General features: G+C 52.5%; 1 protein-coding gene across 4 annotated transcripts; it reads left to right on the top strand.

Annotated features, from left to right (window-relative positions):
- Window positions 1-11,073: 11,073 nt before the first annotated feature.
- Window positions 11,074-24,877, top strand: ELOVL1 (ELOVL fatty acid elongase 1). Of its 4 annotated transcripts, none has more exons than XM_064665492.1 (8): window positions 11,074-11,144; window positions 21,124-21,185; window positions 21,599-21,789; window positions 21,951-22,031; window positions 22,235-22,291; window positions 22,623-22,728; window positions 22,898-23,034; window positions 23,421-24,877. In XM_064665492.1, exons 2-8 carry the CDS (start codon window positions 21,140-21,142, stop codon window positions 23,673-23,675), a joined length of 873 nt encoding a protein of 290 aa, XP_064521562.1. In that variant the 5' UTR covers window positions 11,074-11,144; window positions 21,124-21,139; the 3' UTR covers window positions 23,676-24,877. The 4 variants fall into 4 exon arrangements, with proteins under 4 accessions (XP_064521562.1, XP_064521561.1, XP_064521563.1 ...); XM_064665491.1 differs by lacking the exon at window positions 11,074-11,144 and adding an exon at window positions 11,928-12,059; XM_064665493.1 differs by lacking the exon at window positions 11,074-11,144 and adding an exon at window positions 12,180-12,244.
- The last annotated feature ends 312 nt before the right edge of the window (window positions 24,878-25,189 follow it).

Raw genomic sequence — 25,189 nt, forward strand, 5'->3', positions numbered from 1 at the left:
TCTCTCAGGAGACACTGACTGCAGGGTGAGGGCAGAGGAGGCACATTACTGGTTCCAGTGTCAGGGGTTTGTGCAAAAAACTGGAGCCTGAGGGCCAGGGAGTGAGAGCCTGCAGGGCTGTTCCCCGTGATGGGCTGAGCACCATGTGAATGCCTGTGCCCTGCTCTGTCTCACATCCCTGCTGTGGTTGGAAAGGAAGGCAGAATATTGTGTGTGTCAGATCCCTGGCACCCGTCATTCGTGGAGCCTCAGCTCTAGGATGCTGCTTCCCTTTGTCCCCCCAGACTGGCTTCCTTATAAAGCTAAAATGCCCCAGTGCAGGAGCACCAGGGCCAGCGGCCGCCGGGGTGATTGGGGCAGTGTGGGACGCAGGCACGGCACAGCTGCTGCTGCCCACGCTAACCTGGCTCTCCCAAAACCGCCTCCAGTGGGGCCGGCCAGACCTTTCACACACTTGGACGGGAAGAAGGGAAACACAGGCAGGATTTTTTTCCGTAGATTATAAAGCCGGGGAGGCTGGCTGGGCTCGCCAGCGTAACTTCCTGGATGACACAGGCTGCCGTGAATTCATTCTCCAGAAAATTAGAGCACTGTTGTTAGGAAAACAGTTGATCTTGAACTGATGTGTCTCAGCTACAGTGGTTGGTAGGTCGTTCTAAAAACTATTTTTCTTGTTACACCTTAGATTGAGGCTGCATTTCTTTAATTCCCTTCCAGTGAGTGGATCTTCTCAGCCAGGGAGTGAGCCCCTGAGCTGTTGGTCCCAGAGAGAGGAGTCGGATATTATGATCAAGCTTTCCAGATCCTTTTTAATGAAAGACTGAACTGATGAAAGTCCCTTTTGCTTTAAGGCATATTTTCCATTTTCCACTTCTTGACTCGCATCCAAATCTCCTTATGCATCTGTGTCCTTTGGGACACTGGACTAGGACACGCTATTCTGATTGTGGGAATGGGAGTCTCAAATGTAGAGCGACTTTAACCTCTTAGCCGGTTGCTGCCAGTGTTTGAATGTTTGAACAGGGAAAAGGAACAAGCCTTTTACCCATAAACTCACAGTGGAATTCATGGTCCACTGCTTGTCACTGTGGTCTGCAAGTCCAACAGGGGTTCAGCACTCCCAGTGCACTGTGTCAGAATAAAAGCACAGCCCTGCTGGTCAGGGCAGAGGCTGGGGCTGTGTCCCCCTGTGGCAGGGGCCAAGCAGGCCATGGGGAAGCACTCTCTTCCTGTGAGCATGGGATGTGCTGCTGCACTGAGCCCTCAGGGTCTTTCTTTTCCCTTGCCTTATCCAATTCCTTTTGAACTCCTCTCTTCCAAGTAGGATAATTTTGGGAAGGAGGAGGCTCAGTCCCAGCACAGCAGGTGTTGCTGGGCTGTCTGGGCCCCAGCTTGGGTGCAAGAGTGTGGCAGAGATGGACACTGGTTTGTTCTGGCCCCCAAGGCCCTCCTCAGTACCAGTTGGGCTCTAGTGCAGACAATGGGCATCTTTCACTGTGTGGGCCCACTGCCCCAGGGATCCCAAGGGCTCCCAGGACAACAGGCTCTGCCCATCATGACTTCATTTCCCTCCAGGTCATCAGCTTTACACTATTTAGCACTCCCTGCTACAAACACATCCTCGGTACAGCTCCATGAGGAGCATCTCCTCTGCTGCCTCACACTTGGCCAGGTCACCGTGAGCTTGTTCCTTGATCTCACATGGCTCTGTACCAGCCAGGTTGCTCTCTGATATTTAAGAACATACAGTGCCAAAAAAATTATCATGTTAGTCTGAAGGCTTATTGTCTGTAATCCCTGATGATTTATATTTATATTTCTCTGCTTTAAATCTTTATCAATGCAATCACATATTTCTTGGTCATTATTTTGCATGTGATGTCTGTCGAATAGACACACCTGTTTACAAGGCCATCCTGTTTACTTTTTTTAAATACTGGCATAATATCAGCTTGCTTGTTCTCTGGAGCTTTTCCAGGCTCCCTTGTCTTGCTGAATGTCATCATTAATAGCTTGGATTTTTAAAATCAGATTTTTTTTTTAATTTTATTTTTGAGATGCGGGATACCCAGACTGCTGAGTTTTCCATGTTTACCTTATGCAACTGTTGTTTAACATCCTCCTGAGTTACTGTTAGAGTGGAAAGCATTTCACCCTCGTGACAGGAATGCTTCATCTGGCTTCCTCCCAAATGCAGGAGAGAGATATTTATTGCCTTTCCTTCCTGCCCAGCTACCCACAGGCGCACCGTTCCCAGCTCGTATCGCACATCCAGCCATGCTGGGTGGTGCCCACAGCCTGTCCTGCTGCTGCCCTGGGCCAGTTTGTCTATGGAAGCTGTGAAGCTCAGCCTGTTGCCACCGCTTCCCTGCATCTCTCTGCATCCACTGATCAGCACGACAAACACCTGCTGCTTGTTTGTTCTCTTGTCCTGTCCCCCAGTGGAGATGTGCACACAGGTGTCTTCTTTTGTTTGAACAAGCAAAACATAACACTTTTGTTTGGTTTTTTTTAACCTACAGATCTTTTAAGTGGGCATCATTAAGCCTTTCCAGTGGAGGGGAAGTACAGGAGGTGTGAGGGAAGCAACCAAAGAGATGGGGGGACAGGAGAATTAGGGAACCTTCTGCAGTTCTCCACTCTCCATAACACAGCTAAGGCAGGTTTCAGCATGGGCTACAGGGCTGGTTTCCATCCTCCTGCTAGGATGGGATCTCTGTGACAGAAACATCTGGGACCAAAGGAGAAGGCTTGTGGTGGTTGGGTTGAGAGAGCCTGAGGACTTTCTGATGCTAAGAAGCTACATAAATGGGGTGTGTGCTGCCAAAGGGTGTTAAGCCAAGTTTTGCATCTGAATTGCTCCCAAAGCAGCTTCACCTGCAGCTGACAGAGGAGAGACAAATACATGGAAACAGCAGCAAAAGGAGGGTTTTAACTGGCCACTGAAAAACTCAGAAACTGCTTGAAAGTCAAAGGCACAAACGGAAGGAAAACGGCCTGGTGGTGAAAGCAGCCCCCCAGTCAGGCTCTGCTTTCCCCCAGGCTCCCCAAATGAGCCTGGTGGCCCCAGGAGAGGCAGAGCATGTCTATGTGACAGCTGGCACCTACAAATGAATACACAGGTGCTTTGGAAAAATCCCATGGAGTTCCTCCTTCCACCCGAGTGCCATAAATCTTCATCTGTCTTAAAAAGAAAATGTTACCGCTTTGTACCTCACACAGACGCTGTGGTGGTAAAAATACATGCTGGAGAAATGGGATGTTTGGGTGTATTTGTAATACATGCCATAAAAATAGTTCAAGCTGATGTGACTCCACAGTTTATTTATTGTCCTTATGATACCGCAGCGCTCTGGCTGGATCCAGGAACACTGCCTTGGTGGAAACCTGCACTTAGAAATTAATGAAAACCTTCTGCAACTTCCTCAGGGGTAACCCTGACATCAGAGTAATGCAAAGCGTGCTGGCTGGCTCTTCTGAAGGAGAAGCCTGTGTCTTTTTTTTTATTATTATTATTTTTTAGTGTGCATTTTGTAAAGAAAGGAAATTACTGCATGCATTTTTCTGACTGAGACACATATTTGCCAAGGTCAGGGGATGAAGAGCTGTGGTTCCTGCAGCAGCAATCTTGTCACTGCTGCTCAGATTCTGTCACTGATTTACCTGCTTGCTGTGAGGCTTCTCCCTTTGCTCCCGTCATGTCCAAGCAGTTTCTGCACTGAATTAGCAGTGGTGCTAAGGTCCCCCTTGGCATGGCAGCTCCTTTCCTCTGAGAAAAGACTGTGCCCCAGGGTATTTTTGCATTACATTTTTCATTTCTTGGCCGTGCTTTGGGCCAAAGGGGCATCACTGCTGTCTGTGGGTGTTATTTCGAAGCTGCAGCATTTCCCAGATGTTCCTCTTTTGCTCTTTTCCAGACCACCTCCTTCTATACCTATTGCCAGGTGGCCTTGGTGGGTCATGTCTGTCTCCCACTGTCATGTGCCAGTCCTGGGCTCTGCCCACCCTGGCATGCAGCATGGAGGTGTGCTGCTCCTGCAGGAACTTGGCTTTGAAACGTGCAGTGGATGTTCACGTGGGGTTTATTCTTGGTACTGATGCAGTACTGCAGTCCGGGTCCTGCTGTGTGGGGTGGGAGAGACGCCTCTTGTCTCCTGCTCTGCTGCAGCAGCATGGCAGGACTTCAAAGCACTGCCTAAAGAGTTCATGGCAGTAGCTAACACACCGACTTGTATCCCCCCTGAGAAACACATTCTGCATAAGTGGGGCCAAAGAGCCATCATTTTGGATGTCTTGTTTTTGTATATTTAGGTTCCCATGGGCATCACAGTGGTAGAAACAGCCACAGTCGTCATCATCATCATAGCACAGCCTGTTTTGCTCCAGTCAGCAAAACGCACCAGATTTGATTGCGTGGGGCTGTCAGAGGGCATACACCATGTGCATCCCCCCACAGCAGAGCACGGGCAGGGCAGGGAGCTGGGCAGCACAGGGCTGTGGGCAGGAGGAGCCAGGCCAGCAGGACCTGCAGCCCTGGACTGCGGAAACCCCACAGCAACTGCCGAGCCAGGAATGACTCATAGAAAGCCTCTGTGGGTGCGTCCACCATTGCTTTTAACTGCTTGTGTTCACTCACATAGGGAGTAAAACCACTAGGAATTAATAGGAATGCTCCAACTCACATTTTGAGCATGCAGCTCCCCCTCCTTTGCTTCTTTATGTCCTGTGCTCCCTGCTGTGTCTTTCTGGAGCTCAAGTGCAAGATGCTTGTCCCCACACATGCATCCAAGAAAGCTTGTGGTGTTCACCATCGACAACACTTTTTGGAGAGGTATTTCCAGAAAAGAGGCCACTATGTTCTCTGCCCATTATCTTGGAGCAGTTTACTGCATACCTCTGTTTCCCCCCTGTTTATCTGTCCCTAGGAGAAACAGTGCAGCCCCTCACTGTGGGAGCTGCCCCACTGCTGCTCTCCCCTTCCCCTCTGTCCCTTGGACATGCCAGGCAGGTGCAGAAGGCCATGGCAGACGTGCCATGAGTTCTCTTATCCCTCAATTTCTTTTTTCTCCCAAACCACAATGGGTCTCAGGGCACGTACAGTGCTGCTGACTGCGCCAGTGGACAACCTTAGAAGCAGAGAAGATGCCAGGCAGGCCAGGGAGGACAGTGTCCCCCACCAGCCCGCAGCCCAGACAGGCAGGCAAAGCCCAGCCTCGGCTGGAGCTAAACACGGCCTCATTTCACAGCAAAACAATTCCTCTTTGTGCAGCCTGTTCCCCCAGAACAATCCTCCACTCTGACAATGTCCTTTCTGTGGCTTAGTCCCTGCAGAGTGACCAGCAGCGTGCTCATGCCAGCGCCGGCTTAGCCCCACTGCCCCATGGCCGAGGGGGCAGCACCTGGGACCTGGGCAGCCTCTGCTTGGGACTCCGTGGCCACTTCAGGTCAAGGCAAGGTTTTCCCAGGAGAGTGTCCAGCTCAGCCTGGAGCATTTGGGAGGGGTTTTTCTTCCGGCTTTGTGTGCTCCATGGAGCTGTGTGGCACTGCTGTACCACGTTAGGAAGGCAGCCCTGGGACACAATTGTGGAGCGTGATATGTGGGTGTCATGTCACCAACTCTGACTGTAATCCCAACCACCTGCCAAAGGTGGAGAAGTCACCTGGCTTTGCCAAGATGCTCTCTTGGGCTCCAGGCAGTCTGGGACAGGTTCCCAGAGATGATCACTTCAGATGGAAAGGGCATTCTGGGGATGAGCAAGACCAGGGCCTTTTTCCTCACCTGCATTTTCTCTCTTCAGGAGCATGTGTCCATGAGACAGCCTTAAAAGCTCTCAGAGAAAGGGCAGTTTTCAGGTCCCTACCAGAAACAGAGCTACCAGAACTCCCATGGTCTTCTGCCACGACACACTGCATGTGAACAGTTGCCAGTTCTTGCACTAGTAACCAAGGACTGCTGTTGTGCTGCATGTGCTGAAGCCCCCAAACCTCCTGACCCTTTCCAGCCTCCTGCTAGTCCACTCTGGGCCTTGAGCTGGCCCTGCTGTGCCTGCTGCCTTGCAGAGACACTGAAGAATGGGCTTCTCCAGGCTTTCGGTATCCTTGGGCACCTTGCTCCAGCTGTGGCTCTGCTTCTTTCCCCCCCACCCTCCCCATAATTTGGTGGATTTGAAACAAGCACCATTATTCCATAAGGTTATCCTTATGGAACAAATAAGGATGCTTTAACAGGTTCAGAATGGGCCAAGACTCCTGGCATGTCTGTGGAGGTGGCAGGGGGTCCTGTATTGCTGGAGTGATGTTGCCAGCCTGCAGAGGTGGGTGTCAGGGCTCACCCTGGAGAGGCTGTTATGCAGCTGACAAAGGTCCCAGCAGGAAACCACAGTCATGTGTGCTGCCCACCCCAGCTGGCAGGCAAAGTCCAGCAATTAAACACGCCGGGGTGAAAGTCTGCCATCAAAGCTCCCAGGGCACCACCACAGTGCCTGCAAGCTTCCGGGTGATGCTTCCAACCTCCCTTTTCATCCCCCGGAATACCTTTTTCCAGGTGATGTTTTAGTGCGAAACTACAGCATCATCTATCTCATATTGGCCTTTTTAGCCACCAACGCACTTGCAACAAATGTGGGTAGAGCCCTTCCCAAATCTTCGTTTGCGGAAGCCCAGCCATGAATGAATGATGACAGCACCGTGTTACAGCAGGGGTTTCAGCGGGGTCATGTCATGCCTGCTGACTACAGAAATGTTCTGAGTTGTTTGTTGGTGGCTTGAGGGGCTTGTAGGAACCTTGAACCCCAGGAATGAAGGTATTTCTTTTGGCTTTAGGGGGAAGAGGGCAACAATGACGGGGTAATTGGCCTTTGCTGCCGGTATGATGTAATCAGCATATATAACACATAAAATTTTGCCCAAGATGAGTCACTTAAACTTGATATCAGCCACGGAAGGAGGCAGCACATCAGCCTGAGCAATGCATGCTCGGGCACGACCTACCTGCCCACCTCCATTTATTGAAATCACAAAGTGATATTATGGCATTTAATGGTCTTTCAGGTTCCGAGTGGTATCATCGATCTCCACTTTTAGTGGTCATGAAAGCCTTGTTTGATCCTCTCAGTATAGACAGAGGTGGTGTAGGAGCATTTCTTGCATGATTTGCGATTCCCAGGGTAATCAACCGGTCGATTTTTGTCACGCAGTCACAGAGAAGGTGTGCAGCAATGAGGCGTGGTTGATAGTGCTTTAGGGTCCAACCTCAGGGAAAGGGAGAAGGGTTAAACAACATTAGAGAGCCAATTTACATTCAGTGGTTTTATCTGATCATATGCAAAATCACTGGGTTTTCATTATTAAAAAGAAAAGGACAGGAGGATCTGGGAATCATCTTTTCACTCCCCAAATGTAATAAGCTAGGTAAATTTACTAACTATGTATGTCAAATACATTACTGAAAAATTACAGGGCCAAGTGTACATGTTTTTAATTTCACTGAATTCATTTTGTCTTTTCATTATATTTTAGATTTTTCAAGTTGCATAATGTCAATGTATTGCCAAATAAAACTCTCACCATTCAGATTATCAGTATTTAAAAGTAATAAATTCATAGTTATAAGTTCAGTGAATAAAAGAATATAAACTTACTATATAAACCAGATGTGATCAAAAAGGTATTTTAGTTCCCCAGCAAGCCAGGATTTTAAGAATTTTTATCTCTGCAAGAAAACAGAGAAACTTAAACCCCTGAGGGGGCTGAAACTCCCTATTTTCCCTATTCAGCTGCATGGTGAACCTAAGCCAGTCCTCAAGACTGGCACCAGAAAAGCTGCAGTACTGAGAAACTCATTACATCTCATTACATGCAGAAGAAATCATCATTACTAATCTCTAAGGTCATAACCTCTCATTGAACTTCACTCCTTTTCCATTGCTTAGTTCCTACAGAAGTTCCCTTCCCATCTGATAGTCTGATAATCCTCTGCACTGATGATGGCTTCAGTCATTGTGCCTTCAGCAAGTTACATTAACACATGCCTACTTTTTGCACCAAGGCAGAGAGACAAGGGGAAAGAGAGGTGCACCTTGCTCTGCAAGGAGAAAGCAGAAGACAGGGACTGGTGGAGGGAACAATGGAAAGGAGCACAGAGACCCACAGCCAGTTCCATCTGATCGGATCTCCATGTCAAGAAGGATCAGCAGGGCCCTCACTAAAGCTACAATGGAAATGGTATGTTGTTCTCCAGGATAAGAAGTGGAGGAAGGAACCTAAGCTCTCCCAAACTGAAGCCTGGTGCAGCCCAGGCTGTTGGGACCAGGAGCACAACAGCCAGGTTGTGTCCTGAACTGCAGGTGAAGAGTCAATGACCTGTAGGGCTTTGTCTGCCGCAGGAATGGCTGGTGCAGGCAGGACACCCTTGTGCAGGCATGTGACAGGATCATCTCTGCTCAAGAGGTCCAGAGATGATCACCAGTCAGGGTGACATGCCTGGCTGGCTGCAAACAGCTTCTCTCACAGATTTCAGGTCATACAGGCAGGATTCAAGATGGAAGCAGAAGATTATCCATTTATAAAAATCTCTCTCCAGACACTTTGGGAACATCTGGCTGTGGACAACAGGTCATGTCACTCTGGCCTTGTCTCCCTCACCTCCCTTACTTTTCAGGGATTTTCCTTGCTATGTGTGCTTGTGCTACCCTGCTTCCAAAGAGGCTGGAAGGCAGAAACCCAGATCTACAACACGCAGCAGATTAGTCAGGTCCTTGCTGGAGGCCTGTCCCCAAGGGTTAGGAGGGGACTCTGCATCACTCCCTCAAACAGGAGGTGCCGGATCCGCTCGCCTGCAGCCAGGGTGCTCTGGCAGAGCAGAGATCTGGCTCCAGCTGGAGCTCCTGCCTAGGCTGCTGCAGCTCCAGGGATATGGTGGGAAGGGGGAACACTGAGGAACTGCAGAAACCTGCTGAGCATGAGAAGTAAAAAAAGGCCAACACGCAGACAAAGGTAACCCATCAAAGCCAGCGAGTGTGAAAAGTAGAACCAACTGATAGAGGAGAAATAAAGTGGTAAAAATCTATTTGATGTGTTGGAGAATCAAGAAGAGAAACAGAAGATGCAACAGCAAGGGAAGACTAATGAGCAAATACCACACAGGGACAATGGTGGAGACAGCAGACACAACAGGGAAGTAGAGCCCAGAACCGAGAGAGGAGAAACAAATTGCATTCAGAGCAGAAGAAAGAGAGTGACCTGGAAAATTATTCCAACAGCAGGAAGAGGCTGGGCTGTGCAATTTGGGGCTCATTGTTAGAGTGTGACAAGCCTGCCAGCGAGGGTGGATCCAGAGGAGAGAAGGAATGCTTGGAGAAAGCTATGAGATCTGAGATACAAGGTGGAAGAGAATCTAGTGCTAGGGAGTGTGAACGAATCCACTGGTGATCTCTAGTTTCGTGACAAACTACATAGCAAGATTTCCACTGAATTGGACCACAAATCAACTAAAAATAGAGTAATGGTGCAAAATAAAAGGAAGACAAAAAAGAAGTGAAGAATAGCAAACAAGACTGATGCCTATACTTAACAAAGAAGAAAAAGTGATCCAGAAACCTTCAGCCCTGACAGTCTGATGTTAACAGTGTTCAGTTAAAGAGTAACGTGGCACTCGGACAGGAAATGGGGGATAAAATAAGGTTTATTATGTCTGACTAACCTAACGGTTGAAAAAAAAAAAACCAACCAAACAAAAAACCTAATGTCTCTATAAAGCTATAGGTCCTGCATGGACTCCAGTGAACCAGCTGTGAACCTTGGGACCAACTGGGAACCTTGGTAGATGCTGAGGCAGAAATAAGCACAGGAATTTCACGTAGGAAGGAGTGGTTAAGGTCAAGATGAAAGCAGAGTCTGGGGAAGGGAGCATATCAGGACACACAGAAGGTTACTACTGAGGTACTTGTGGATGTTTTTATAAATTGATTTCCTCAAGGACTGACTGGCACAAATATTAGGTGCAATCTGATGAAGTCAGAATGTTGTGGTGCATTAGCAGTGTGGGGGAAAGTAAAGGAATGCTGTACCGCCAAAAAAAAAAAGCATAAAAGCCACCAGACTTTCTTTACTGCATTTTGGGGACTTTGCGAGCTGCAAGCATCTGAAGATGATAAATCACAGGAGTAACCAGCCACAGAGTGACACGGAGCTGCCACTGCAAAATGGGAGTGAGAAGGGCAAAAGCAACCCTGGCTGTATCCAGTTGGGGAATTCTTACCAGATGAGCACAAAGTCTGGCTTTGGCACTCATTTTCAGGAGAGGAACCTTGAGCAGCAGCCCAGTCAGAAGAGCTACCATGGCATTAGGTGCAGGGACAGGCAGGCTAGTAGGAAAATGCTGGAAAATCTTGTTTAGTCTTCCATGTAATGGCTGAGAGGGAGATGATTGCCGTCTCCAAATACACTGTAGTGTAAACAGCACGGCAGGAGCTATGAGAGATAAATTACAACGTTGGCACAGGAGCAAATGGATATTAACCAGCCGTGCATCCAATTAAGCTGGAAATGAGAAGATGATTCCTAACAATTAGAATAGTGAGTTCCAAAAACGCCTTCAGACCAGACGAGCACGAGCCAAGGCCCGGCCACTTTTTAGGATGCAGCTTGGCGTGGCTGTGAAGACACCGCAGGATGAAGCGGTGCTGGAAACAGCAAGTGGTCGGAGTCGGGGTCTCCGAGGTGTCCTTCTGTCCTGCGTTTCCAAACGCTCGCGATGGCTGTTGAGGTGTCTCTGGGGCAGAAAAGGAGCCACCTGTTGATGGACCCGTACTGGTCTCCCTCACGCCGTCACCACCGCCCTCAGGCCGGCCCTGTGCACCCCACCCCGCCCGTGCCCAAACCGGGTCCTTTCCCCCTCCCGGTGCCCTTCCCTCTCCCGCGGCCCCCCCCGCTCTCCCTCAGGCGGCGCCCGCGCGGCCCCGGCACCGCCGGCCTGGGCGTGGCCACGGACCGGGCGGGACGAGGCGGCCGCGCCGATTGGTCGAGGCTGCTTCGGGGGCGGAGCTCTGCCCTCCTTGGCCAATGGGCAGCGGCGAGGGGGGCGGGGCCGCTCGGTTTAATGGTGGGGGCGGCCGTGGCGGCGGCAGAGTGGGGCGCGGCTGGCGGTGAGTGCGGGCGGGCATCGGGTCGCGGGCACGTGGGAAGGAGGGCGCGGGGCCCAGCCCTGTCCGGTGGCGGTGGGCCAGGGGTGCCCGGGCTACCCCAGCGGTCCTTTGGGATGTTTAGGAGGGGGCAGTTTGGGTGAAGGTGTCCCAGGTTGGCGGGTTTGGGCTGACTGTTGGGCTGTGCTGGGGGGACTTTGGGGCTGTTTGCGGAAGGGTGCTGGGGAGGCCTTAGGGGGGTTCAGCTGCTTTGGTAGTGAAGCTTTGCTGCCAGGGTAGGTGGGCCCTGCCCCAGGGAGGCTGTGTGCTGGCTTGGCACCTGTTGACGGGGCTGCTGGAGGAGGCTGTGTGTGCGTCCGTGTCCCCCTCAGCTGGGATGCTCTCTGTCCTGGGAGGAGGCGGGTGGTGTCCCCTCACCACAGGCGTGGGGGGAGCGCGGCGGGGGAGGCCGTGGCCTGATGGGTGGGGTGGGTGTTGTGACATGGGGTGACCACGCTGGGTGCGGCTGCCACCAGCGGAGGCTGTCACCCTCCTGGCGAGAGGGGTGCCCATAGTGGCGATGTGGATCCTCGTGGCAGTGCAGAGGTGTGCGAACCTGCCCGCGTCAGAAGGAGGGAGTCAAGTGGAGTCCAAGCTGAGTTGCTGAAGTGTATTTCTTTTTTTAAAGTAGCTGGGTCCTGACGCTGTGAGGAGCTGCAGTACTCCCTGGCTCACAGCCTGATGCCACTGCCTCAGCGCTCCCTCCATGGTGCCAGGGAAGGGTGCAGTTAGTTCCCTTCCCGCAGTCGGCTGCCCTCCCTGGGGCAGGGCCGCCCGCTCTGTGCGGGGTTGGGATGCTTTCCCGGCCGGCCGGGTAGAAGGACCGTCCCTCGGCGCTGTTCTGTGCCGGGGCACAAACAGCGGCCCCCGCTCCGGCAGGTCTGTGCCCGGCGGCCGTGCCGGGTCCGGCCGGTTGCCCGAGCCCGGGGTTCTCCCGCTCCCCGGCTCAGGGACCGGCGGCTGCGCGGCCTCTCAGGGACGGGATCGGCACCGCCGCATTGGCGCTTCGGCGGGGCTGTGCCGGCCCCACAGGCGGCGGAGCGGCCCGCGGGGCTCGCTGGAAGGTGGCCGAGCCCCCTCCCCACACGCGGGGCCTCCCCGGGCCCGTAGCGGCCCTTCCCGGCCGCGCAGGCCCCGCTGGGCCGCGGCCCCGCTTCCGGGCCCGGCCGCGCCACACCCGAGCCGGGCCGGGAGCCGCCCGGGCGGGGGGGCCGGCGGGGCCTGTGCCGGGGCACTCGCGGGGGTGGCAGCGGGGCCGAGCGGGGCCCTCCCGGCGGGGGCACCGGGCTGAGAGCTGCGGGTACGCCGGGCAGCCCAGGAGGGCTGTGGTCTGCTGGGGCTTCGCTGCAGCGGGGCGAGAGCAGCCCCCGGCGGCCGGGGAGCTTTCCTGTGCACGGCCCTCGGCATCAATGTAACCATTGAGATGGCTCTTCCCTCCTCCTCCGGGCAGGGTGGCACTACCAGGCCTCCCCCGCTGCTGCGACACAATGTCAGCTTTGAGTGCCGGCTCGTGTAGGTGCTTGGCCTCCCGCTGGCCCTCGCTCTGGAACGCGGTGGCAAGAGGAGGAGGTCACTGTCACCCTCCTGGTGGCAGCAGTCCCCTGGCCGCGGGCTCGCCTCGCAGTGGTGTGGCCATGCACAAGGGTCTGCACTTGCTGGATAACTTCAAGCTTAATAACCACTGGCAGTACAGTCTGTAGGTCTCTTACATGGGCCTGTTCCTGTGTTGTAACGAGAGGGCAGTTGGGAAAGCTTCTTCTTTTTGATCTTATAACAGACTAAATGAGGCAGCAAAAATAGGCATTGCAGCAGGAGGAGAAGCTTTGGGGGTCACATCTATGCCTCCGTGCCTGGGCTGCTTCCTGCAGGGGAGCTGTTAGATGCTTTCCCTGTGGCTGACCACCTCGGTTCTGGAGTCCTAAAGGCAGGAAGAAGTGGGGTGAATACCCCCTCCTGTGCTCAGTGGGTAGCATGGGATAACACAGGGTGCTTTACCTGCTAGTGCATTTCCTTAGAGCATCTATTCCCCTCTTGGTGGCCAGGATTGCCTGTGCAGCAGGGCATCTCTCCTGCTGTGCTGTCCTGAATTGACCACCTTCTCTTCTGCCAGAATGCAGCCAGGGCAGATTCCTAGCTGGATGGAGCTGACCTTCCCACCAGACCTGCCGGGCAGCTTCTTGAGGATGGCTTAGAGAGTCAAACAGCTGGCTGAGCCCTTGAGGCTTGACTGACACTGCTGTGTCTTATCTCTTTCCTAAGAAGCCCCTCTAGCTCATGGGTGTGAGCTGCTGCTAACAGCCTGTTCCTATGAGCAACAGCAATGATGCCAGCTGTTGCAGCATCTACTTGCTGCATCTCGCTGTGGGGATTAAGCTATGCCACCCACACAGCCTGGGCCTTTGCAGTCCTGCCCTATGTTTTATTCTCACTTCTGTTTCCTGAAAGTCTTTTGGATGGGGGGATTCTGTGGTCCTTCAGGGCAGAAATGTGATATGAGAGAAAGTACTGTTAAAACTAGGGGAGTAAAAGCTCACTCTGACCTAGAGCTGTCTTTCACCACACATTAGTGGTGAAAATAAGTGAGCTTATTGAAGGTGCATAGTGTCTCCTTTTGCTCCTGGTGCAGAAAAGCTTTGCATCCTGAGGAACCTCTGAAGCTGGTGTCAGAAGCAGGTACATTGCCGCATACTTGGCTTGGCACTGTCCTTGAAGCTTACAAGTGAATGCTTTCCTCTTTTCTGCTGAGGTTACAGCACAGTCAACACTCAGCCTGAGATCCTTCCTCTAGGGAGAAGCTCACAGGAGAGAGAGAGAGAGAGACACTGGGAGTGGTGCCTGTGATGGCCCAAGAGATGCTCTGTGTTTCTGTGCTTTTGTGTTGGACAGATGGTGGGAGTACTTGGGCTGGAAAGTCTGGTTCTTGCCAGTCAGACAGGTGAGGCAGCTTGGGCTCCTACAGGGAGGAGACGGTCCCCAGGAGCCAGGACTCTTCCCTGCAGGAGTTGTGGGGCTGCTGTTGCTCAGAGATGACAAGTTGTGGCTGCCACAGCCCTGTGTCTGCAGACTATCTGAGCCTTTAGTGGCTTGAGGATGGTGGAGGTGGTAACTGGGTCTGATGGTTCTTGATTTCCCTTAGTGTCTCATGGGGTTTTTAATTTCTGGTTGATTCTTCCCTGTGGGATGGATCAGGGTGGTAAGCTGTCACTGGCAGCAAGTTCTCCAGCTGTGCAAGGAGTGCTCTTACCCTGTGGATCAGACCAGCTGGCTTTGCTCTCATAGTTTGTTAATAGATTTGCTCTGTACACACACAGATTTACAACTCATGCCATTTCTACTTAATCCTAAGAGGCTTTCCCTGTCTGTAGAGGACCAGCAGTAGAAGCAACAGTCCTGACTTTGAGGGGTCCATCTATACCTATATTGAGATCATCGTGCCTCATGCTTCATTTTTTGTGCTTAAATGGCTGTGAATCCTCTTAAAGGTGGTCTCTACTAAGCCTTATGCTGTTGGGCTCTAGGTGCTGGAGTCCAACATCTCTTGTACTGTCAGAAAACATCCCATTCTCTTGTTAGAAGGTGATTGTGTGGCTGAACTGCCTTCTTGGTGTGGAGGGCACAGGGGCCCAAAGCTGATGTCATGGTGAGTTCCAGGCAGTGACCCCTTGTCTCATTGAGAAGTGGCTCTGAGTCTCTCCTTTCTGCATCTTGCTTTGTAGACTTTAATGTCCATCTGGTCTTGATGGGGCTGTCTAATTAACGCACAGGCCTGAAAGGGGCAGAGCACAGTAATCATTTCTGTGTCATGATTACAGCCACTGTTGTGAGAATGGAGGTGAAGCCTTGCATTGAGGCATTTGCATAATGAAACCCAGTGATGAATGCTGTGGTACAGCCTGTCCCACCTTCACATCGGGGTACTCTGTTCCTTTGCTGGAGGGCTTTAGAAGGCTTGACCTGTTTTTAGATGCAGGTGTTAGAAGTTGGCCTTGCTCAGTCTAGTCCTGCCTGCCCTGCTCTGTCACTTGCCTAGTTCTGTCCTTCCTGATTGTGCTCTCTCTGCACCCTGGGGGGCTGCTGGATGCTACCACTTTAGAGAGGGAGCCCAGCCATCTCTACCTTCTTCCCCCTTCACCTGGTGCTGCATGAGGGAGTGGACACAGATCAGTATGGTTAGCTCAGAAAGGAAATACCTTATTTTCCACTTGTGTAGGTGTCTCACCCTTTGTTTCTTGTCTCACTCCTTTGCTCCTTGCTATGTCAGACTTTCTGCTTGATGTTGCCTTTTCTCTGCTTTTCCCCTGCCTGCTGTCATCTCTACTGATATCAGCTCCCTGAATATGCAGCCACCAGCATTGAATGTGATAAGTAGTAAGCCTATTCTTAACAGCTTGAGGAGATGCTGTCCCTGAAAAAACTGTGCTGTGCATATAGACCTTTTACTGTAATGCATGCTCTCGTGGGACCTTGAAGTCTGATTACCTGCTGTGGTTTTTGTACAAGATTACCAGTACCTGATGCAGTGGGTGTTTTCCTTTCCCTGGAAGCCTGTGAGGTGCCACACTGACTGCTCAGGCTCTGCAGAGCTTGCCTGTTAATCTTTCCCTGCTTCCAGTAAGCATGGGAAGGGGAGAGCTTAATTTGTTTGTAGGATGCTGTCCAAAGGCCTCAGGGTTTACAACTGCAGCGTGAGATAGTGATAGGGTATTAACACACACTTGGTGAAGATGGGGAAACTGCTCAGCTTCAGGCAGGTCACTTTGTGCCACTTGGATCCGGTGTGCCAGGAGCAGCACCCAGCCAGGGTGACTCCTGTGGCAGTTGCAACGGCAGCTCTTGCGAGAGCTGTTACATATCCTGGGTTTGAGAGTTTTCATCCCCTTCTCTGAACACAGACCTCCTCTATTGACTTCAGAGCACGCACTACTAGGCTGTTAGCCATGGCCTTTGACACTCAGCATGAAGTAGGTGGGCCAGAGGAAGTGACAAATGGATGGGATTTGAGTAGGAAAACTTATCTGGTGGTGCTAGCATGAAGTTTCTGTCCAGACTTTCTAGTTATGTTGTGGACTGAGTTCTGGGACTGGTTGTTCTCAAACTCTGATCAGAGTCTGTCCCAAGCCCTCAGAGCTGAGGAGAGCTGCTTTCCTGCTTTGACCTAATTGGTTGGTATGGATTTCTGCACTTGAAACACAGAAGCTCTTTCTCTCCTGCTAGACTTGCCTTCTGTGCCCTGTGAGTTGGTGCCAGGCATCTCTTTAGGCTGTGACTTCTTTTGAGAGAAAAACATGACTTTAGGAGTATGTGGACAACACTACCTTAACTGAGTCTTCAAGGAATGGCTGAAATCATTAGCAGTACTGCAGGTGTACTTGAATATAGCTCTCCTGTTGAGTGCTCTCTGCTGCTCGTGCTTGTGTCCTGAGATGCTGTGTGTGCAGCAAGTGTGCACTGCCTGGTTACAGGCTACCTCCCTTTTACCTGGGCACAGAGAGGCAGACAGAGGAGGTCCAAATTGAGTTTTCTGTGCTTCCCTTTAAACTTCAGTCTTACAATGATCCCACTGCAGGGTCGATAAAGAACAAGGGTTTGCAGGTTATGGCTGTCTGGGCTACTTTCCCCTCTTGCCTTGCTCCAACTGCCTTGCTGCTTGTGTGTTGTTTAGGGCAGATATGGTTTTGTGTTCCCAGTCTTGCAGGATTCTCTTGTGCACAAACTTAAGAAAGCTTGTGGAGCTTTCTTGTGGACATTGTGACTGTCAGCTCTTGGTAATGGCTTGAGGTGCCAGCCTTGTGTCTGCAGTACACAGCCCTGTCTGCTGCTACCACAGCCTGTCTTGGTCAGTCCCGCTCTTCTGCAGGAGCAGCAGCTGCTGGCAGGGGCTTCTGAACCACAGGTCCCTGTAGCTCTGCTGGGAAACATAGTCTGTGGGCACATGGGGCTGTGTGCAGGCCTTGCTGGACACCACAGTGACTTTCTGGAGTTCCAGAAAACTGGGCAGGTGCTTATGATGGGGAGCTGGGAGAGAAAGATGCCTCTTCTGAGAGGTTGTGGAGCTCAGAGCTGCATCAGGCAGCAAGCTTCGATGCTGGCTTGTAGATCAGGGATGTGAGTTGGTTTCACATCTGGCCAACTGATTATCTCCTGGCCTTTGAGGGCTGCTACTCCCTTGGGAGACCCACAGGGGCCAGGCCTGCTTTAGCCAGTTGAACAAGGGCCCTGTGCCAGCTCTCCCTGGGGTGGCAGCTCTGTGGCCACCTACCAGACTGTTTTGGTGCTGCCTTTAATTAAACTAGTGGGGAGATAAGGGTGCTTGCTTTCACACTTATTACAGGGATGATTTCTGACCCGAGTGCTGAGGAGTAGGAATGTTGGATGTCTGTGGCAGAGTCTGTTGCTTGCAGATGGTTGCTGTGTGGGGAGATATGTGCCCTGCAAGGCTGTTAACAAAAGTAACTGCATTGAGCTCTGGTCTCTGTCAGTGTCATGGTTCTGACAGTGCTGTTGTCTGACTGGTGCTGGTCATAAAGGGCCTTGCTGTTGTTGCTGAAGTTGCACTAATTAGCTGTATAGCTTGTTGGAAATATGCAGTGTACACATTGCTTGGTGTAAGCAAGTACTTAATCCTTGATGTTGGTTACTGGACAGATTGTGGCCTGATACTCTAGTTTGCAAATAGTGGGAACTTTTTCTCTGAGATGGGGAAGTGACTCCCTGTTGCTGAGAGATGGAAGATGTGTTGCAAGGTCTCTATGTATTGTGCAGGGTGTGTTTGGGCCCCTAGGGTTCCTGATGATTTGGGATGCTTAGACCTGTTTGCTTGACTTCTCTTCAGCTCTTCAAGGCTCAGCTTTGGGTTCCTCATCTCCTCCCAGCTCCTTGCCTAAGAGGATCAGGATTTGGGAGGAGTCAGAGGAAAGCAAGTGTCTCCCATGTGCAGAGAGGACAGATGAAACCAGTGAACTGTGAACACCTGCTGCAGTGTGTGAAGTGTGGTTTAGCCTGGAGTGCAGTAAGAGCAGGTGGCTGTCTGGATGGTAAACCACTATCAAAGTGCAGAGGGACATCAAGTCCTGGTGTTGTGCACAGGGGACATAAGAGGGGAGTTTGGGTTCCCGGCCACTTGGTGCTCTGTGCTGGAAAACTCCTGCCTGCAGCAGAAAGGCTGGCATGGAGCAGTCATGGCTCAGGCAGGCCAGTGCACTTCACATCCCCCTGCTTAGTGAAGGTAACCCTTGAGCCTGCCCTACAACTGCCCCTTGGCAGCTCAACTGTCAGCACCCCAAGGCCAGTGGCTGCCTTGGTGGGACAGAGGAGGGTGAGACATACCTGCATCTGCTCACTGAGCAGGGCACACTGGGGCAGGTCCATGTAGCATGGCAGTGTGGATGGATGCCAGCTCTTGCAAAGACCTGAAAACCTTGGGTTTCCCTGGAGACGTGGTTGCTCTGTTAGCTGAATTTAGCAGGATGTTGTTCTGCCTAGAGAAGCGGTGGAAAATGCATAGGTCCTTTTCATAAGGGCCTGTAGCATATTTCTGCTGGTTCTGCCCTGGTAGAAGTCTTGGTGCTTGCCCAGAGTCTGTGTTCAGGACAAGTCCAATGCCTCCCATCTTCCTGTGGCACATATGGCTGTAGCAGTGACAGAGGTCCTTCACAAGACACAGCAAGAAGAGGGGCTTGTTGCTGTTTGCACTGATGGGGACTTCTGTGCTAGTGCTGGATTGAAATGGGCTTCTCCCACTGCTTGGGTAGATAGCTGTCATGGACCCCAAATTGTTCTGAGCTGGGGTTCTAGTTGGCCTGTTGTACTAGAGCCTTGGTGGCATCAAAGTCAGCAAAGTGATCTGTAGTGCCTGAGCTGGAGTGTTTCCCTGCAGTGTGAGATGCAGCTCGGAGCTCAAAGGTGACTGATACTATCTCCTCATCCTAGCCTGCCCAAAACAGGCAAGTACTCTGCAGGATTTTTGTCTCTGCCCTGGACCTGTAGTAAGGCTGACTCATTCACCTTGATAAGATAAACACAGAGCTTGAATAGTCAGGTACCTCTGCTGGGAGCTGACTCTTTAGGGCTCCTCAATCTAGCAAATAAAGGTGTAGCTGTATGTAGTGGTTGAGAGCTGAAACTAGACAGACAAGTTTGGAGCTTGCTTTTAGCCATTAAAGCAACATGAAGCTCAGCAGCTTTCAGGACTTGTACTTACTGCATTTCCCACAGCTGCAGCTGTGAGTGGCTCTCAAGGATGCCATAGCTCCTGCTGCACTTTTTGCTGGCCTTTGCTGCATGTGGACAGTGGATTATCTTGGCAGTGCCCAGGACTTTAAATATTACTAGTATCACAGTGATACTACCAGTGAGTATTGCTTGGTATTAAACCCCTCGAAACCTTGGATTGTGAGGGTGAGCATCTGTTTTGCTCCTGATGTCCCTGAGGTGTGGGAATCAGTCCTGAGTGGGCTTTGTCCTATTGCTGCAGCTGCCTCCAAGATGGCAGGGAGTACTATAGTGAGCCAGAACAGTGTGTGCCAGGCCCCTATGAGGATTACTGCCAGCAGTGCCAGTCATGTAGGTGCTTGGTAGCACTGCACAGGTTGTCTGCTGCCATCCTACCTCGAGCAAAGAGGACTTTGAGCTCTAACTCTTGCAGCGAAGCTGAAGGAGCGATGCTGGTGCTGGCTGGTGAGGGCTTGAGGTGGCAGTGGCTGCTGAATACTCCCAGCTGAGACCTAACTGGGAAGAAGGCTGCTCTGGCTTCAGCCTTATGGTTGGGAAGAGGCTGTGTGATTCCTGGTGGTGGCAGCAATATACCTCCTGGGGAGACTGGGCTGGGCACCCATTTCCCCAGCCAGTCCTGTGTGTGGGCAGTGATTCCTGTGTGCCTTCCTGGTGGAAGGGGTAGGTGGAGTGTCTGGTAGCAGCTGTGGGGAATGCCTCCCTCGCAGGTGGGTGAGTCAGGTGAGGCTGTGCCTGTGCTCTGCCTCTCTTCCTGCTGCTCTGGTGTCCTGTGGGCTGGGGAGAGGTTGGGGAGTACAGGGAAATGGGTGAGGGTGTTTCAATCTTGCCTGCAGCAGTAAGAGCTTGGGCCCTTCCTTCTTTTCTGGAGAGCATCTGCCTGGATCACTGGTGTGTGCTCCTAGTGAGGCTCACCAAGTGTGGGGAGTGCCAGTTCCTCTCTCTGCAGCCTGTCCTTCTCTTGTGGCTTTCTGCTATCTGGAAGGGGAGTGGAAATGCCATTGCCAAGCAGGATGCACCCTCTGAGGTACTGGGTTATGTGATAGTAGTTTCTTGTTAGAGGGTTTTTTGCAAGGATGTGAAATCAGGAACTTTGACACCAGAAAGTGATGTTTGTTTCTGAACCCCTGGCTTTCCTTCCTCATGCAGTGGGTCTGCCAGGGATGGTATGCTGCTTCTGTGGGGGGGATCAGGGGGCAGGAGCCCAAAGTTGGTTATAGAGGCACTGCTCTGTGGAGGGTGTGGGCCAGCTCCACATCTCCCTTGGAGACCTTGCACCAGGGTCAGGCAGAGCAGTGTGCTGAGTGGGTATGGGTGCCAGGGCTGGTGGCAATGTCACGGTGGCTGTGAGTGATAATACTTGAGCCTGTACAGCAGGAGCAAGATTAAGGAACTGGAGATACAGTGCTGAAGTTGGAAGCTTTCCTGGCTGTTTTGTAATGTTGGGATCTTGCCTTGGAAGGACTGCTGGTGGTGGATGATGGGGTGCCCAGCAGAGCTGGGGAAACAGGACCAGGCTCAGCGAGAAGTGTGGGGCATGTGGCTCAGCTGGAAAGTGTATGCTGGTGTGTGATCAGCTGAGAGCAGCGCTGGCCAGATACACATGATTGTTTCTCTGAAGCTGTGCTTGAAATTTGCTGATCTGCAGGGCTGTGCTCTGCAGCCTGCCCTCCTGGGAAAACAGCTGCCTGATCTGCTCTGCCTCTCTCCACAGAGATACTGCCACCACCATGGAGGGGATTGTGACCATGTATCAGGACTTCATGAAGAAAGCAGGTGAGTGTTTGGCTCTGCCCAGAGTAAGGTAGTGCCTTACTGCCACGGGCACTGTGGGGATGGTCTGTCATCCCCGAAGCAGTCCGAGTCTGGCTGCATTCTGCCTCCACCCTTACACAGATGCACCTCTGGGGTTTTTGTGCTGCCTCTTATGAGGCTGTCTTGCCTCAGTGCCTGTGCAAGTTCTTCTGGGGCACTTGTGGATCTCCAGGCTGCCCTGTAGTGTGGCTTCAGGCTATACCCTGCTGAGTCTGGCTGTCTTCACCAGCCTCTGCTCCCAGACTGCTTCCCTACCTGCACTCCTGTCCTAGGAGAACAGGATTGCCATGTCCTTGCCTCCCCTCTGGCAGTGGCATTGCTGGCAGCAGGTTGGGGTGAGGACTAACTGCTCTGCACCCCGGCTCTTTCCGCAGACCCCCGCATCGCTGATTATCCACTGATGCAGTCCCCATTCCTTGTGATGGGCATCCTTCTGGGATATGTCTACTTTGTCCTATCCTTGGGTCCCCGGCTAATGGCCAACAGGAAGCCTTTAAACCTGAAGAAGTTCATGGTGCTATACAACTTCTTTCTGGTGGGACTCTCACTTTACATAGTCTATGAGGTGAGTTGTCGGCAGCATGGTCTAGCATGGATAAAGCAGTGTGTGCAGGCTGCATGGGTGATGGGGAGCCCTTTTTCAGGCTGTTCCCTGCCCTTCTGTGCAGAGCTTGACATGCAGTGGGTGATGTGTTGGGCCTCACCCCAGTGATGCTCTTGTTGCAGTTCCTGATGGCAGGGTGGCTTACTGGGTACACCTGGCGATGTGACCCTGTGGACTTCTCGCAGGATCCCAAGGCCCTCAGGGTGAGTTCTCATCCCTCTCCTGGTGAGAATGGCCTTTCGTGCTTCTGTTTGGAAAGCAGGGTCACAGCCACCTGCCTCTCCCGAGACAGAGGATTTGCAGGCTCTGGCTCTTGGTTGCACCCTGGGGTTACCGTGTGAAGACCTTTGGTCACTGGACATGTTCAGGCTAGGTGGGTCTCTAATGTTAACCTGTTCTGTTACAGATGGTCAGTGTTGCTTGGCTCTTTGTTTTCTCCAAGTTCATCGAACTGACGGACACGGTGAGTGAGTTGCTGGGAAGGCCTTGTCCTCACTTGCTGGGCAGGGAGTTAAGGCCCACTGCACTTGGGGGTAGGTGCTTTTGCAGCCCTTCCAGTCTGACCTGGTGGTGCTTCTGTTTGGCATCACTGCCAAAGAGGCCACTCTGGGATATTGCTGAGGCCTCTCTTGGCATGCTACAGCTCTGGAAGCTGTGAGGTGACCTAGAGTGTGATGGCAGTGAGCATGGAGGGGGGGAAGCATCCCTGGGATCAGACACTGAATTAGTGGCCCAGCCTGCTCTAGCTGCTCACAGGACTGCAGGTCCTTGATGCTGTTGGGCTTTCATTGCAGGTGATCTTTGTCCTGCGGAAGAAGAATGAGCAGGTCACGTTCCTGCACCTTTTCCACCACTCTGTTCTGCCATGGAGCTGGTGGTGGGGAGCAAAGTTTGGTCCAGGTAAGATGGAAACTTACCTGGATGCATGGGTGCATGGCTTGGGGGAAAGGTTGGGGTTACCCTGGCATGCTGAGAAGGGGTTTTTGGCCCTGCTGGGCTCTTAGGAGCTCCCTGTAGTGCTGATTGCTGTGGAGTATTGACCTGCACTAATGGAAGTCTGTCTTAACAGGGGGAATGGGCTCATTCCATGCCATGATCAATTCCATGGTGCATGTTGTCATGTACTTCTACTACGGGCTCTCAGCAGCAGGACCTGCCTTTCAGAAGTACCTGTGGTGGAAGAAACACATCACAGCCATCCAGCTGGTGAGTCTGTGCAGTGGAGCAGAGCATGTACTGCAGTCATTGTTGTGAGGGACAGGCCAGCCCTTGTACATTTGAAAGGTGCTGCCAGCAGCTGCAGTTGTCTCTTCTGTAGTATATCACTCTGAGCTTCTAGCAGCCTGGTTATTGTGCTGCTCAGCCTGCTGCCCCTGGGCTGCAGCCTTGTTGGGAGGGTGAGAGGCACATGCTGCCCTGAGACTTGTGCCTGCCTCTTCCAGCCGCTGCTGACTGTGCCTCACCATAAGGACCTTTGCTTCAGAGTGGGAAAGGGAAAGGAGCCTGTGGGTTTCATAAAGAAATAAGGTCTCTAGTGGGTTCCCTGACCCTGGTCCCATGGATAACTTGTTCTTGCTCTGCCTTGCTCCCAGGCACAGTTTGTGATTGTCTCCGTCCACATCTCCCAGTATTACTTCATGCCCAACTGCCAGTACCAGTTCCCCATCTTCATCCACCTTATCTGGATTTATGGGACCATCTTCTTCATCCTCTTCTCCAACTTTTGGTACCAGTCCTACACCAAGGGCAAACGGTTGCCCAGGGTGGCTCAACAAGCAGCCCAGCACAACGGCAGCAGCATCCATGAAAATGGCACTGTCACCAACGGCAAGGTCAAAGCCAACTAGAGGGCAAAGCGCTCCCAGAGCCAATGAGAGCCCCGGGGCAGAGGCAGCTGGGACCTGTCCCTCTGTTCCTGGGTGCCACTAGCCAAGTCAAGTGCCTACAGACTGTTGTACCCCTGTGCCCAGCCCTGCTGTCCTCTGTCTGCATGCCCAGCCCCTCTGCTCTGAGCAGCCATGGGCCACTTCTCCTGCTCCTGGGAGGGCTTGTGCTGTTTCTCAGTGTTGCTGAGCAGAGAGGCAGCTGCCTGCATCACAGCTGTGGGGCTGCAGTCCCATTCCAGTGTTTCCAAAGGAACTTCCCCCAAGTGCCTACATCTGGCCCTTCTGCCTAGGGGCCATTTCCTTCTGAGTAGGACCAAAAGAAGAGACCACTTCCTGTCCTGGTGCCCTCTCCTCTTCCCTGTCTCACAAGAGCCTGTGTGGATGAGCAGATTTGTCCCTGGCTGCTTGCCACTGCCAGCTCAAGTGTGAGTGCTCCTGCTCTACGATGCCATGTGCCACTTTGTTCCATGCCACAGTGCTGCATGTCCCTGTGTGCCCAGCTGGGGGGTCCTGCTCTGGCACATCTGTGCCCAGGTGTGGCTGTGGAGAATGTAGGGGCAGTGCATATGGGACTTGAGGGCCCAGACCTGCCCAGTACAGTACACATGCCCTGTGCCTAGTACATAGCAGGGGCTGTGACATCCTGAAAGGCTTCCCCCACGTGATAAGCCCAGGTTGCTCTGCCTTTCTGTGCCTGGGCTGGGTGCTCAGTGTGTGCTTTAGCCACACTTAGCTGATCCTCTATGGCAGCTGGTGGCTTGCTCCAGAGTGGGGGAGACCAAGCTCAGCCTAGTCTTGGACCACTTCCATTCCTGTAAATTCAAGACTTGAGCAATAAGTGCCCCTTAGAATCAGCTCCTGGGCTCTGCTGCTTGGGACCAGCCCTGCTCTGGCCTAGCATGAACACAGCAGAGGGTGGTTGTAGCATGCCCTGCTGTGGTGTAACAGTGAGCACCTCTTGCCTCTTTGGATCTGGCTGGGCCTGGGTGAAGGTGTACTCTGCCCTACAGCAGGGCAGTGCAGCAGCTCTCCTGGGCCTGGTGCCTGTCACCTGCTCTGGCTGTAACCAAAACATGCTGATGGCCTTGAGGATGAGGTGAAGGAGCCAGGCCCTGTCAGATTGGGCTGCTCTTCTATCACAAATAAACAGGCAGAAGGAGAAATGGCTCTGTCCTCTTGTTTTCTTGGCTCACTGTACACAGAAGCTGTTCCAGGTGCTTGGTCCTGCCCAGTGTGGTTGGAGGCAGGGCTGGGAGAAGCAGCTGGTGTAGCAGGTTTGTGTGTTGGGGGGGAGAGTGATAGCTGTGTGCTGATGAAGCAGATGGCAGATTGTTTCCAAGTGTTTTGGTAGAGCAGTGCTCAGGGCAGGAAGTGTGTCAAGGCTTCTGTTGTGAAAGTGACTCCACCCTGTCAAAGAATGGCTGGGGTGGAGTGTGGGTGAGGGCTGGGCACTGGGCCACCTGCCCAGGAGAAGC

This window comes from Pseudopipra pipra, chromosome 9 (genome assembly GCF_036250125.1).
Source record: "Pseudopipra pipra isolate bDixPip1 chromosome 9, bDixPip1.hap1, whole genome shotgun sequence".
Lineage (NCBI taxonomy): Eukaryota > Metazoa > Chordata > Aves > Passeriformes > Pipridae > Pseudopipra > Pseudopipra pipra.